The sequence below is a fragment of the Lonchura striata genome, chromosome 25 (genome assembly GCF_046129695.1).
Source record: "Lonchura striata isolate bLonStr1 chromosome 25, bLonStr1.mat, whole genome shotgun sequence".
NCBI lineage: Eukaryota > Metazoa > Chordata > Aves > Passeriformes > Estrildidae > Lonchura > Lonchura striata.
Window position 1 is genome coordinate 1114632 of NC_134627.1, and position 14539 is coordinate 1129170.

The window sequence follows — 14539 nt, forward strand, 5'->3', positions numbered from 1 at the left end:
GCCTGGTGTGTGGCAGTGCTCTAGCCAACACTTCAAAAAAAACAGTGGAGCAGAGACATCATATCCATGGGACATGCAACCAAAAAACTTAAGGAATCAATACATCCCCCTCATCTGGGCACCTTGGAACCTCCACTGCTGCAGGCAGGTAAGTGTCATTTCAGCTTTATATTCATTACTTGTTGGGGACATAGGGAAAGACAAGTTTTGCTTTTCCCAATTAAAAGGAAGGAAAAGAAATAAAAGGAAGAAAAGAAGTGGGAAAGGAAATTTTATTTCCAAGCTTCTAAAAGGATCTTACAAAAGACAGAAAGTAAAAAAAAAAGCATATATATATATATATATATACATACACACACACACACACACACACACACACACACACACACATATATATATATATATTTGACAGGGTCTTGTTAAGCAATTCTTCACATTATCTAATGGTGATAGATGATACCATGTAATCATATATGCATTTCCCTGTAATCCTGATCACTGCCAACAGCTCACAAAAGTCTTCTTAGACACCATTTCTCCTAGACTGTACAGATCTTTCTCAAAAGCAAATGAGAAGGAAAAAATACAAAAGTAATCCAGAAGAAAGGAAAAAAGAAAACTCTCTTAAGCAAGGTCTTCCAGGTGAGAGCCAAGTTTAACACCTCCTGCAAGGCTGTGTGAGTTCCTTCCCAGCCTCTCCATGGCACAGAATTTCCTCCAGCACCTATCAATCCCCACCATCCCATCCATAATGCCTTGTGTTACCCTGCTTCTACCCTGCGCAGTCTCTTCACTTCAAAGGAACCCCAACCCTGCCCAGCTGCACCCTCAGTACTGCTCCACCCTCACACCTGCCCATCAATCCTAACCTCAATCTTTATTTTTTAGGACTTCCTAACGCCTCTGCCTACCTAGAAGGAGTTAATCCTAGACCTCCACTCCCACTGCTTCCAGCTCAGTATGCTATTCCAAGCATCCCTGCAGCAGGAATTCTAGCTGCTGGGGATGAGAAGGAATTCACACTTGGCTTTCCAGGATCTAGCTCCCACATCAGGAAGACATGGGCTCATGGATAGAACCAACTGCTCCAAATTAGAAAGGACCTCAGGAAATAAACGCAGAGAAAGCTGAGAGAGAGAAATGAAGCCACGGCAGATCTATGTGCTCCAGATTCTTCCTCACCCTGAAATGTCATGGCAGCTTTTGTAGGTTGCCAAAAATTAAACAAAAACTCAGCAATACCTGGTTCCCCTATTCCACCCCCCAACAGTTTCTTAAACACCTAATGTCCAGCTTAAGTGAAATCAACAGATTTTAAAATCCACACAGGTGTTAAAAAAGAGAAAAAATTTGCTTGTTCCTGTTCTTGCAGCAAAACCAACCCCAACTTGAGCCTCATAGGCAGAGAGCTAAAGGCAACATCTTTTGTAGGGCTGTGTTACCCCTCTTCAGAGGTCCAAGGGGTTCTTTGGATCTCCTTCCTAGCAGAGAATCTTTGTTGGGGACCTAACAATTCTCACTGTATCCAGGCATCCTTCATCCTAGGGATGCTGCTGCATGCAGCTGATGGAGAATGGCTTAGCCCTGGGCATCCCCACTTCTTTCTGCACAGCTCAAAAGCCAGACAGGGGATTAGCCAAACACTGCCTTCCTCCTTCCCCTCTACTTCCTCCTCTGCTATACTCTACATGGAAACAGGCAACCACACACACCCCAGTCAGCTGTGTGAAAAAACGTATATATTCAGCACACACTCAGTACAGTATAGTAACAAAAACTACCATAATTTCCTTAAAAAACCAACAAACCACCAACTTCAAAACCACCAAAACTTCCAAATCCTCCCCACCCTACAGCACTGATCCTCATCCCTCTGGGCCCAACAAGGCACCAGTGGCAAGTTACCCCATCCCCGTGCCATCCCTGCTTGGTAAGGCACAGAGAGTGGTCCCAGATCTCTGGCAGCCATCTCCTGCCTCAGCACCCAACTCCTCCTGTGGGGGTCTGGGGTGCTGAGGGTGCTCCCACCAGAGGGGCTTGGCCAGCAGTTTGCTGTGGTGCTCTCCCGTGCAGTTATTTGGGGGACACACACATCAAAGGAAACGGGACAAGCTCTGGCTTACAGAACAGGGAAGCTGCAACAGCATCACTGGGGGTGTACACAGCCCTAGGAATGTGCCAAGGAGGAGAGGATTCCATCGCTGATCATGTGGGGCTCCACGCTGAAATTGTTGCAACAGTGTCTGCTGCTTTCTGCTGGAGGTGGGGATGAGGCTGAAGAGAGGGAAGAAGCAGCAGTTGTGGGGCTGGGAGCTGGCAGGGCCCTTGCTGCTGCACACAGAGGGGAGGTAGATCGGCTTTGGAGATCTCTTGCCTGAAAGGATGTCTTCATGGACACCAGCTTGGTTCCTGGGGGAAGACCCTGCTACAGGGCCCTGAATCCCTGTGCTTGCCTTCTCTCAAGGCAAAGGTATCTTGTAGCCCGTTTGTACCACTGGAAAGCTCTCAAACTTGTGCAGCAACTTCTCTCAAAACTTTTTAGCCCTTAAAACTGCCACCACAGCTGCTACAGGTAAAATCGCAGCAGCTGGGAAACAAACCCAGAGGTGACGGCAGTGACATGCGGGGCAGGAGGGACCCTGGCTTCTCCTCTTGCCTACCTGGCTGGACCGCAATCCTGACACCAGCTCCTCTCCCTTTCCTGCCACACCAGTCCTGCTGCCACCCCTGCCCCGAGCACCATGGGGATAGCATGTGTGATGCTCTCCATCCTCCCCCCTCCCTAGATCCCCATCCCCAGCATCCCCTCTGCCATTAGTCTTGCTGCTCATTCATCTCCATGTCCGATACCAGGATGTTCTTCTCAGCAGATTCACTGGGGTTGGATGTGTTGCGACTGTAGCGAGCGCTCTCAAAGGCGCCACGCTCTGCTCTCTCTCGGCGTTTGTACAGGAAGACAACGACCCCCAGCACAGTGCACAGTGCCAGCATTGACAGCACGACCACTGCAACGGCTGTTGTGTTCTCTGGCAGAGCTGCAGGGAGGAAAGGCTGTTGAGAGGGAGACAGATGACTCCTGTTCCATCCTCAGCCTGCAGGAGAGGCTGGGGCTGGTGGGGGTCCAGCCACACTCATGTATCTGGGCAGGGTCATTTAATCATAGAATGTCCTGAGTTGGAAGGAATCCACAAAGGCCACCAAGTCCAACTCCTGGACCTGCACAGGACACCCCAAGAATCCCACTCTGTGCCTAAGAGCACTGACCAAACACCTCCTGAGCTCTGGCAATCTTGGGGCCAACCACTGCTCTGGGGAGCCTATTTCCCCTGTGGTGGGTCAGAGCAGGACAGGACTGAAATGAGATTAGCTCAGTCGGTTGAGCATTATGCTAATAACACCAAGGTTGTGAATTTAATTTCTGAATGGGTCATTCACTTAAAGAACTGGACTCAATGATCCTTGATCCTGGTGGGTCCCTTCAAACTCAGCATATTCTGTGACTCTGCCAATCTGCTTTGGTGTTTTGTGAACATCTTGCTCCCGGCAGACCTCCTGGAGCTGGGCAGACTTCCTGGGTCTTTCGTGGTGTGTATGAACATTTAGCAGCTGCCTGGGATGGATCTTTGGGATCCTACTAGCAGACATGCTGGCCATCTCTCTGACTGACCAGTAAGTGTGAGCACTGGAAGGAAAGTCTGGCAAGCGGCTGGGCAGACACACACCTTCATGAAAAGGTGGCTCCTGCTGCTGAGGAGTCCTAAGTCAAGGCCAAAGTCACTTGGGAATGGCATTCCCCACACATAAACGCCATTCCTTTCATTATTTACACAAGTCGGGCTGTAGCACAGGCTCCCAGTCCTGGTTTCCAGTGCCAGTACTATGCCCAGGCTAATGGTGCTACTCACCTGTCCTGGAAAAGCTGCTCTCCTCCACTGCAATGGCAACACAGACAGGTGAGTGCACAGCCATGACACCCTTCCATCTTCCCACAACCAGCACCTCTGGACCTACACCCTGCACTGCTCCCAGTGCTGCACCACATGGGCAACAGGAGGTGAATAGTTGGGGTGGTCCTCTGGCTCTGCTCTACCACTGTCCCACTGGCCTCATCCTACCCCATGGAGCTGACACAACCAAATGAGACATGCACAGCCCATCACTGAGCCCAATGGAGACTTGTAGACCCCAACACCAACCCATATAAGCCCTGGAATTACCCAAAACATGTGGTTGATGCTGCCACTGTGACAGTTCTACCATGCACCACCCTGCCCAGACCCCCATCTTACCCTACATCAGCCCAGAAGCCTCAGACAGCAGAGAGGGCCCTACCTCGGGGGATCTTGCAAATTACACCCATGGTTATGTTTGTGCAGGAGCCTAGACGCCACATGCCATTGCTGCTCTGGATCCAGTAGCAGCTGTTCTGGCTAAGCATGCTGGGCCCCGTGTCATGCTGGCCCCAGTTGGAGTAGTTCACGGCACTGTTGTCATGCCAAACCAAGGTGCCACCTGGGAAATGAGAAAATTAGGTTTGAGGAGGCTGAAGAGGACACCCCATCTTTGCCCCAGTTCAGAAAGTACAAGAAGTGTGACAGGGCTCTGGGAAACTTGGTCTAGTGGAAGGTGGCCCTGCCCATGGCAAGAGGTGGGACTGGATTGGCCTTAAGGTCTCTTCCAACCCAAAACATCCTGTCATTCTGTGATTCTATGATGGGGATGTGTGATGGGGTGGAGCAGGGGCTACAGCACACCTTCCTGAATCTGCAGGCTCCAGTGCCTTGAAGAAGGCTTTGGGTTTCTGTTGCAGAGGATAGATAGATATGATTGTTCTCTCAGCTAGCCGGATGTCACTTCTGCCCTTGGATGAATCCTGGAGTGAAATGGACTGTTCCATCCCACCCCCCAAAAGATTGTGGCTCATCCCACACCTCTGTACCTGCCCCTAAAACATCAGAGTCTGTAACCCCACTGGCCCATGCCTTGTCCCGGCCCACCTGGGAACTCCTGATAAGGGAGCTCTGAGGGGCCATGCGGTCTCTTGGACTGCCTCCCCCTCTTGGAACCTCTCCCCCCTCTTGGACCTCTCCCCCTCTCTTGGACTTCCTCCCCCCCTGGGGCTTCCCCTCTCCTAAACCCTCCATTTCTCTCTCCCCTCCCCTGTCCTCCTAAGCCTGTCCACGTGCTACGCCTGAGAACACGAGGCTCGGGCATCCCTGGTCCCCCAATAAACCTCTTTCCCCAAGAGCAAGCTTCAGAGATCCCTGCCTCCCTCCACCCACACCGTGCTGGAGCGTGATCCCATCTCACAGGTTTCCTATTCCACCAAACCAGAGGAGGACACATGCAGTATGCCCAGCACAGCCTGAGACACTGGTCACACTATGGTATGAGTTCTCCTCACTGGTGCCACCACCAAGGGCTTCCTCTGCTCACCAGAGACTTGGTGGGAATTCATGGAGTTGCCTAGGGGAATCTCAAACCTCATTCCTTCCTTTGTACCTTTGGGGTTGAAGGTCATGCCCAGCCAGGCCCCCTTGGAAAGGCCCTCGTACGCCTGAAGATGCTCCCACACAAAGACGTTCTCCATCTCATCCTGGATGGACAACACTGTGCCACCAACTGCAGAGGAAAGACTGTCATGGAGAAGCCCACAACTGAGAGGATAGAGTTAGGGCGCAGCAGTGCCCTACAGGACAAATTTCAGGACCCACCCATGAACCACAAGATGATTGTGGAACCCTAACACAGAACAGCAAGGAGACGATGGCTGACCAAGGCTGGACAGGGGCACAGGGACAAGGGGGCTCTGCTGCACCCACAAACATCCTGGGGATCCCACTGTCTTCCATTTCCAAAGATACATCATCCTCCTTTACCACCCCATCTCCCTCGTACCTTTCTGGCACCTCTTCAAAGCATCCTTCTGCCCAAGAGTGATCTCCATGTGGAAGGTGTAGCAGTGATCCCGGAAGGGGATCCAGGACGAGTCCTCCAGTGATTTGGGACAGCTGCCACTGTAGGTCCACTTGTGCATGCGGGGGTGACCTGGGGAGCATATGGTACATTAAAGGTGTGGTGGGCCACAGGATGCTGAGGCTCCAGAACACACTGGTGCACCCAGACCCACAAGGACATGCTCCAGAAGGTCCCTGGTGGGATGCCTTCTACAGCCCTTGGTCACACCTCACCCAGACCACCCCAGGCCCCCTGGGCAGCACCTGCTTGGAGCTGGCAGATGCCCCCCTGCAGCTTGGTGTCACAGCCAGCTGTGCGCCAGCTCCCATCCATGTCCATGTAGGAGCAGCCAGTGATCTGCTGGGGCTCCCCGTCCTGCCAGTTAGTGTAAATGAGATTCTCCTCTGTCAGCCATGAGTAGCTCCGGCCTCCCTGGAACACCAAAGGGAGGAGGTGCCTGGGAGGCTGCTGTGATCCCTCTGGGGACCTATGCCCCAGGTGCCTGCTCCCTTCCCTCACCTCATCATTGGCCAACCCAATCCAGAGTGGAACCTGCAGGCTGCTGATGGCCTGTGTGAGGAAGGCCTGGCTGTAGGGGTTGGGGATGGTGGCCAGGGTGGCGTTGAGGGTCTCGCAGAGCAGCAGTGCCTCGTGCCACCTGAGTGGTTTCTGCAGGATGCGGTAAGTGCTGTTGTGGTAAAAGAGGGTGCCAGTAGGAGAAGGGGGGAATGGTGCCTGCGCAGGGCTCAGGGCTGGGTCTGGAGGAGCAAAGAGACACTGTCAGAGAGCACAGAGAGGACATTCCTGCATCCCAGGTGGGTCACCCTTTTGTCCATCCCTACCCAGGCCAGGCTGTCCCTGGCAGTATTGTGCTGGTTGCACCTGGCAACATACTGGTGCAACTGGGGAGAGCAGAGGGATGTCCCCAGGAACGACAAGCAGTCATACCCTATCACTATCTCCACCTGGGATGTACATCCCTGTGGGGACACACCGAGTCAAGTTGGTGTGCACAGGTTTCAGGCTGTCCCACAAAAGGCTGGGACCAGGGTCTCACCTGCCCAAGTTAAGTCTGTCTCCCCAGGCTAAACCCATTGCCCCAAGCTCCCCAGTCCCACCACAGCATGGGGCACCAGGGTGGCAGTGGCAGATCCCCAGCCAAGAGAGCTGGAGCTGTCCCCTCATCCCTCTCCTACCTATGCTCCGCTGGCAGACATAGCCATGTTTCTCCTCCAGGCAGCTCCGGTCATCCCAGCGTCCCGTGAAGAGGGGGGGTGAGCCATGCCACACCACAACACAGTTGGTCTGCACAGCCAAACCACAAGGTCATCACTGTCCTTAGCACTACACCACAGAGATTCCCATGCCAGAAAATCCCACCCTGCAGGGCTGCATCCTGCACTGCCCTTGGACAGCCATCCCAGCCCACTAAATCTTTTCTTTTTCAAGGCTGGGTCTGGCACTGAGACCTTCCTGGGAGATGGGGGTGCTATGGGGAATCTCCCTCACCGGCTTGTCAGTGGGGCTGGAGGAGCTGCAGCCTGAGGGTTCTCCAGGTGCCCAGTTCATGTGCCGCAGTGGTTCCCCCTCCACCCACTGGAACTCCCCCTGGGCATCGTGTAGACCAATCCAGAGGTCAAAGGAGATGTTGGGCAGCATGGATGTGATGAAGGCTGCAAGTGACAGGTGACATGCTAAGGACCACCCCTAGCAGGTAGAACCCTGGTGGGGTGATGGGGCAGAGAAGACGTACCCTGCTCCAGGGGGCTGGCAATGGTGGCCAGGATGGCACCCTGGCTCTCGCACACCTGCTTCGCCTCTGGCCACTTCACTATCTCGCCTTTGTTATGGCCATAGAAGCTGAAACACTGCACAGGCAGGGGCACAGGATGGGCCAGGAGGTGCAGCTGACCCCAACCCTGAGCCCTGCACTCTCCCCACTCAGCCACCTCCTCCAGCCCCATTCTGCCCCAATAGTCTTTCTCCCCTTCACACCCTCATGCATGCCACCCTCCAACCCCTCTGGCCCTTTCACATCTCTCCTGGCAAACCTGTGCACACACTTCACCTTCCCTATCCCACAGCATGTCTCCCAGCATCCCTGTAAATGCATCCCCCACAGAACTCCCCACAAAACGTGCAGGCATCTCCATCCTGCCATTTTGCAGCCAACCCCTCTGCGCCTCAGCAGGGCTGGTGGAAGACCAGGAAGTAGTCATCACCTCTCCATCCTTCCATCCCCTCTCCCATCCTGCTCTCTCCTCTCCCTCCAGTGGTACCTTGCTGAGGAAGGGCAGCCAGCCTTGGGGACAACCCCCGCTTGTGGCAGCAGGTACTGTAGAGAGGGAAGGCTTCACAACTGTCCCGTTGCTTCGCTTGCAGATATAAGGCAGTGCTGTCATACACTTCTGGTCCCCCCAGTCCTCTGCAGGGAGAGACAGGCTGGGCATGATGCCCCTCTGCACTGGTACCAGTGCCCCAGCCCCTCAGAGCCCCATATGGAGCCCTGCCCTGCTCTCACCTCGGCTGGCTGTCATGTACACACACTTCCTGTCCTTGCTGGGCCGAGGCTTGCCTGGTGCCCAAGAGACAAAGTTGAGGAGGGACCTATCAGACCACCTGGAACAGCATCAAGAGGATGAGCAGTGATTTAGTGAATGAGACCACCTGAATGCCCTAACTCAGAGCATTTCCCACCACTGCTCTCTTGGAAGAGGAATCTCCAGCCCAGCACCCCAGGATGAGACCCCTGAGATGCAGTTGCTGAGTCATAGTACTCTGACATGTGCAGACAGTAGTGTTCAGGGACATAGTGGTGTGGAGATATGATGGAGACTGTAGTTTGGGGATGTCCAGGGATACAGTGGATGTCTGTGACTTACTTGAACCTCCCGTCGTTCTCATAGGTGTGCAGCCCAATCCACCAGTGCTGCTCCTGGGCCCTGGAGAACTGCATGCCCAGAGAAGACAGATCAGTGCCCTTCAGGGACTGGAGGGTTTTTGGGGGTAACTGAGGCAGCCATAGGGATCAGGCACTCTTCCCCAGCTTACAAAAGCAAGGTCCATGACTTTGCTAAACCCCAAATCCACCCCCAGGCATCAGGGCCAGCCACCACACAAATCCATCATGATCCCAGCAAAACCCAGCACCCCCAAATATGGTCCCTCCAGAAAAGGGTGAAAGAAGACAAGGAAGAGCAGCCCACAAGGCAGCAGAGCCCATGGTCACTGGTACCCTGGGAAGTTCCTGTCTCCTTGGTACCTTCTTCAGGTTCTGGCCCAGGAAGTGCAGCTCGGCCTTGCTGTGCACTGACGTTAGCTCAGCCTGGAACCAGCTGCAGATGCGCTGTGCTTGCAGCCATGTTGAGTGGTGTTCAAAGAACTTGTACTCGGCCTCCTGGTATTTCACCCACTCTTTGCTGCCTGCAGGCAAAGACCAGTTTCACACTGAGGCTGACACCCCTGCCACGGTATCCTGCCAGGGCACCCAGGTCCCTGCCCGTAGGGCTGCTTTGGTTTCATCCCTCTCCTGCAATGAAGCTGCAGCAGGATGCCTGGGTTCCCCTCCCCCCCACAACCCTGCCCACAACCCCTCCTCTTAATAACACTGCAGCAGACACCCATTGAAAACATCAGGGGGTCTATGCATGACCTGAAGTTGAGCCACGAGAGGCTGAGGTTGGGTATCAAGAAAAGGTTCTTTCCCTAGAGGGTAGTCAGGCACTGAACAGGCTCCCCAGGGCAGTAACTATGGCTCCAAAGCTGCCAGAGATCAAGGAGCATTTGGAAAACACTCTCAAGGCCAGGGTGAGATTGCTGGGGTACAGGGCCAGGAGCTGGACTCAATGGTCCTTGTGGGCCCTGTCCAACTCAGAATATTCTGTGACTGTATCAAAAGGCTGTGGCTAACACACCTTGGGTTGTGATCTCTGGCTCCTTCACATCGGCACCTGGAGAAAGGGCAAGTGAAGTTGTCAGTGGTGTGCAGGCTGGGATGCTCCCATGGATGCCCCTCTGCAAATCATCCATGGGCTACAAAGGCAGTATGCCTCTCCTGAATTCTCCCAGAAGTGACACCACCTCTCCCAGTCCCTGAATTAGGAATCATCCTCCCTCCCAACAATTCAACCACCCAGAGTCCATGCTCCTCCAGGTCAGTCACAGCTGATGGGTTTGGGGACCCCTTTGCCAGTACCTTTAGGCAGTTTGCAGATCCAATCCAGCTGGGCTTCACACTGCATTGGCATCCACTGCAGGGAGGCCAGATCCAGCACTACACAGCTCCGGATGTCATCGTCATCATAGTTACTGCGGTCGAAGTTGTGGTAGAAAAACTGGAGGTTGAGAGAGATGGGCAGTGCTGGTCCTTTCCACTAGCACTAGATTTGTCCCTCCCACAACCCAAATGCCCCCTGGACTCACTCCCAGCCCGTCGCTCCACCTCCAGCTCTGGTCCCCAGCAGGGTCTCGCCGGTTCAGGCCGATCCAGAACCAGTGCTGCTCATGGAGCTCCGGTTCTGACTCCCTGTGGGGACCCACGGGGACAGGTGACTACACAACCCCCTTCAAATCACAGGGGTTTATACTTATATACAAATATGTATTTATAATCTGTGGGATTCTTTAAAATTAGAGGGTTTTGGGTACGTTACAAAAGGCAAGCCTCAGAGACAGTAGGTTGGCGATTTAAAGCTAAGTAGTAGCTATAAGATTTGTTAGTAGATAAATAAGATTGTCATAACCATGTTATGAGACTAATGCTAAAAAATAAACAGCTCAAGATGCGTTCCACAGCAGTCCTGTCCCGTTCGCGATTTGTACGTAGCCCCCAACCAACGATAATAATCAAGGCTTTTTCTGTTTGTTTTCAAAGCCTGCCATCCCCACACACCTGAAGATAGGAACTTGGATAACAGGCATGCTGTCTCAGAACTGGAGCTGCTTTAAACCCAAGCTCCATCCCCAAATTACACTGAACTTCCTGCACATCTCCCACATCAGCCACACCAACTGATGCACCTTCTGTACCTCAATCTGTGCTCAGAGAGATCCACCCATCCATCCACCCCTCCATCATCCACCCATCCATCCATCCATCCATCCATCCACCCATCCATCCATCCATCCATTCACATGTGCTAGACCACCAGGAGGGCTGTGGACTTGTGGTAAGCACACACCAGCAGTGGGACACACACTGATGCCCCCAGCCTCTCACCCAAAAATCTTGTTGAGGGTGTTGACAACAAAATGCTCCTCCTCGTAGCTGCCTAGGCTGAGCAGCTGTGCTCCCAGCTCCCGGCAGGATTCCTGTGCAGTAATCCACGTTTTCTTCTCTTGCAGCTTTTCAAAGTTGAACACCTGGAAAGAAGAACCCACAGCATGGAGGGCTCAGCAGAAGAACAGAAGCAGAGCCCTGTTCGCACCTGGAGGCAGCCACGTCCCAGGGCACAGTGCTGCCATCTAGCCCCAGCCAGGGTTGTGGAGTGCCTCTTGCAAGCACCAAAATGTGCCCCTGCACTGGGGAGGCACGTGCATCCCTGCACCAACTTGTCCAACCCCCCTTCACCTTGTAGCAGTGACGAAGTTTGGGGTCGGAGCTCCATCCTGGGGGACAGGTGGCAGTGAGGCTGGGCGTGGGGAAAGGACCAGGCAGTTCAGGATTGACTGGGGTGCCCAGGTTCTGCCGACAGATGTACTTGGCCTTGAAGGTGCTGCAGTTCTTCACCTCCCACAGCCCCATGGAGCTGCCGGTGGCCAGGGCCACGCAGCCACCTTTGTTGTAACCTGGAGCGCTCACGAGAGCAGGGGAGATGCCAGCCTTAGAGTTGGACTGTGCTGAGGGGCAGTGCCAGCCCCGCCCTGCATGAAAAGGAAGTCCTCATCCCATCCCCATCCCTTACCAGGCTGGTTGCGGTTCCAGTGAGTGTACATCACCTCATCACCGCTCAGCCAGCGGAACGCGCCTGTCTCATTAATGTCCTGCAGAGCTGTCCAAAAATACTCCCCATCCCAGCCATAAATGAGGCTGTTCACATATGCCTGCTCGAACCTGGAGGGACAGTGAGAGTGTGCTATGCAGCGAGCTGAGACACTGAGCTGCCCATGATGCTCCAGCCCTCAGAAGTCACACTCCACCTTGCAGGGCTCATTTTGGGGCAAACTCACCACCAGTGGCATGGCACTGACCTGTTGGTGATGGTAACCAGCGTGGAGCTGTAGTCAGAACATGTCTTGCGGGCGCCACTGTAGGGGACACGGTCCTCACCCAGCCAGAAGCAGGATGGGCTGTGCCACTTCCAGCCCTGGGAATGGGTGACAGGGAATATCCACCACTGTCCACCTGGACCTCCCCAGAAGGATGGGAGCAATCCCAGGGCATGAGAGCAACATCCCAAGTTCCCCACCACCGCCTCTGCCTTCTCCTGGGAGGTCTCCTGCCCCCAGCTGCCCCAGATTGATCCCACTCAGCTTTGACCATTAACAAGACCCTGGCCCCAGAGGACATGGCTACAGGGAAAACAAACAACCAGACAGCTTCAAAGATGGGGAAACAGCTCTCCCTGCCAGCGTCCAGCCCCAGCGAGGGCACAGGCAGGGGAACACAATCCTCCTCTTTACACTTAGGACTGAGTCCAAAGTGAGTACCACCGCAGCCAGCTTTTATTCCCCACCTTGTTGATGCTGGAGTCTCTCTGGGGTTGGAGACACAATAGTGTCTGTTTTCTGCCAGAGCAGGGAGCAAGATGGCCCTGGGGCTGGTGGCAGTAGTGGCAGAGTGGGGAGGGACATGGGGGCTCATCTGCAAGAGGGGACACACACCCTTCACAAGGGTGAAGTGGCTCAGCCAAGGAGCCAAGTGGCCCCAGGTCCAGGGACCCCCTGGAAGGGGAAGCATCACTAGGGTTCTACTCCTGGGTCCCCAGGCATTGGAAGGACAGTAGGGGCACATGCCATATGCAGTGTCATCAGCACAGTGGGGAAGAAAGCAGGGGAGCAGCTTTGGGAAATGAAAACAACCACAAATCCTAGTTTTCCCCCCAAGTTCCTGCTCCTACAGCCTTTTTCTGAAGCTGGCACATCCAGGTACAGACCCATAAGCTGGGTCCCTCTAGAACAGTATAGATGCAACTGAGCAGCCAAGAAAGGAGGCCTGTCCTGGGACAGTGCAATCTCCCCAGATGGGTCCCCAACCAACAACAGCCTCAGCACCCCTAATACCCCAAGGGTGTACTCCCACACATTGATTATGACAGCAAGTCCGTGTGATCTAAAAGAGGACCAGGCTAGGCCTCCTTTCTTGGCTGGATCCCCAACCCCAAGTGTTGCTTCCAGTTTCCAACCCAGTGTGCCCCTACATTCCTCTCCATATCTGTCTTTCCCATTGCCCAAACCTCTATCCTTCATTGCTTCCTTTTTAAGGCTCTTCTGAAATAAAGGAGATTTTTAAAGGGGGGAAAAAGCAGCAAAGCCACCATGAAAAACCAGCACAGTGTCTGGAGTGGATAAGACCAAATGCCTGAGCAGGATGTGCCTCCTCTCCACCAGCTTCTGCCTCTGGGTGGCAAAAGTCCTCATTTAGAATGAGGAAATAGAGGAAGGATGGTTCTTGGTTAATTTGTCCCTTGCATTGGTTCATTGGTTTGTTCATCCATCACGGTTTGGTTCCCAGTGCATCACTACTGGGCACCCAGGGCCAGGATAAGACTGTGGCTGGAGAGCCAGGAGGGAGTTAAATCTGAACAGGGAGTCCTCAGGACTGCTTTAGGGACACACAGATGCGTGGTAGCAGAACTTTGCAACTGAGTGTCTCATCCCCAGCACCTGTGGACATGGGGGATCTTTCAGCTATGTCTGGCAGCCCTCCAATTTGGCTCTGTATGGCAGCTCTCCTACCTGCTGTGCTCCCCTGAGCTCTGGCAGAGCCAAGCAATTGCTAGAAATGGGGCAAGGACATGGGAGGAGCCCAGCAGCACCTCTGGGAGCTGGCCTGGAGTGGCTGCTTGCTAGTCAGGGCACAAGCATGCTGGTCAGCTCTGAAAGGCTGGGAGAGGTTCAAGAGCCACAATGCTGCCAGACTCAGTGCTTGGAGGTTTTGCAGAGAACCACAAAAGACACTTCCCAGAAGTGGGGAACAGGCCAGCTTCAGCCTCATGCGACAGCCAGGGAAACTGAGGCAGGGCACGGGCTGAGTGAGAATCTGCTGGTTTGGTGTCCCCAAAATGCCCATGCCTTGCCTGGGGGAGGCAACCTCATATCAACCATCATGTCAAGGCATAGGGCTGGCACCTCCATCTTGCCAGGCTCCCACATGCTCCCGTGTTTTGGCACAAAGAGAGGCAAGGGGGAATAAAATGAACATTCCCGCTGGCAAACAAGGCTGCCTGATGGGGAAAGTCTTGGACAATGTGCCCAGATGCATGTGTTTTGTGTCCATGGACACAAATTTCTTCCCATGGGCTCCTCCACCGCAGCAGCAAGGGGCTCAGCAGCCCCAGAGTGCTCCAGCTCAGCAGCTCTCAGGCACAGACCAACTGCTCTGGGTGCTGCTCATTGGGGCTCCCCAAAATGGTTTTAGGGA

The 14539-nt window shown here is 54.0% G+C and overlaps 1 protein-coding gene across 1 annotated transcript in view; it reads right to left on the minus strand.

Moving 5' to 3' along the window:
- Window positions 1-258: 258 nt before the first annotated feature.
- MRC2 (mannose receptor C-type 2) overlaps window positions 259-14539 on the minus strand; it is a 28260-nt gene continuing 13979 nt past the window's right edge. The window contains exons 10-30 of the mRNA XM_021542313.3: window positions 12148-12263; window positions 11862-12010; window positions 11528-11745; window positions 11177-11319; window positions 10381-10483; window positions 10154-10292; window positions 9873-9908; window positions 9221-9381; window positions 8841-8908; window positions 8480-8577; window positions 8238-8383; window positions 7712-7826; window positions 7468-7631; window positions 7155-7263; window positions 6478-6716; window positions 6222-6390; window positions 5899-6048; window positions 5503-5622; window positions 4333-4512; window positions 3906-3932; window positions 259-3035 (exon numbers count right to left, since the gene is read on the minus strand). Coding sequence (XP_021397988.2) covers window positions 2815-3035; window positions 3906-3932; window positions 4333-4512; window positions 5503-5622; window positions 5899-6048; window positions 6222-6390; window positions 6478-6716; window positions 7155-7263; window positions 7468-7631; window positions 7712-7826; window positions 8238-8383; window positions 8480-8577; window positions 8841-8908; window positions 9221-9381; window positions 9873-9908; window positions 10154-10292; window positions 10381-10483; window positions 11177-11319; window positions 11528-11745; window positions 11862-12010; window positions 12148-12263 — 2871 coding nt within the window. The 3' untranslated portion in view covers window positions 259-2814. The remainder of the gene's footprint in view (window positions 3036-3905; window positions 3933-4332; window positions 4513-5502; window positions 5623-5898; window positions 6049-6221; window positions 6391-6477; window positions 6717-7154; window positions 7264-7467; window positions 7632-7711; window positions 7827-8237; window positions 8384-8479; window positions 8578-8840; window positions 8909-9220; window positions 9382-9872; window positions 9909-10153; window positions 10293-10380; window positions 10484-11176; window positions 11320-11527; window positions 11746-11861; window positions 12011-12147; window positions 12264-14539) is intronic.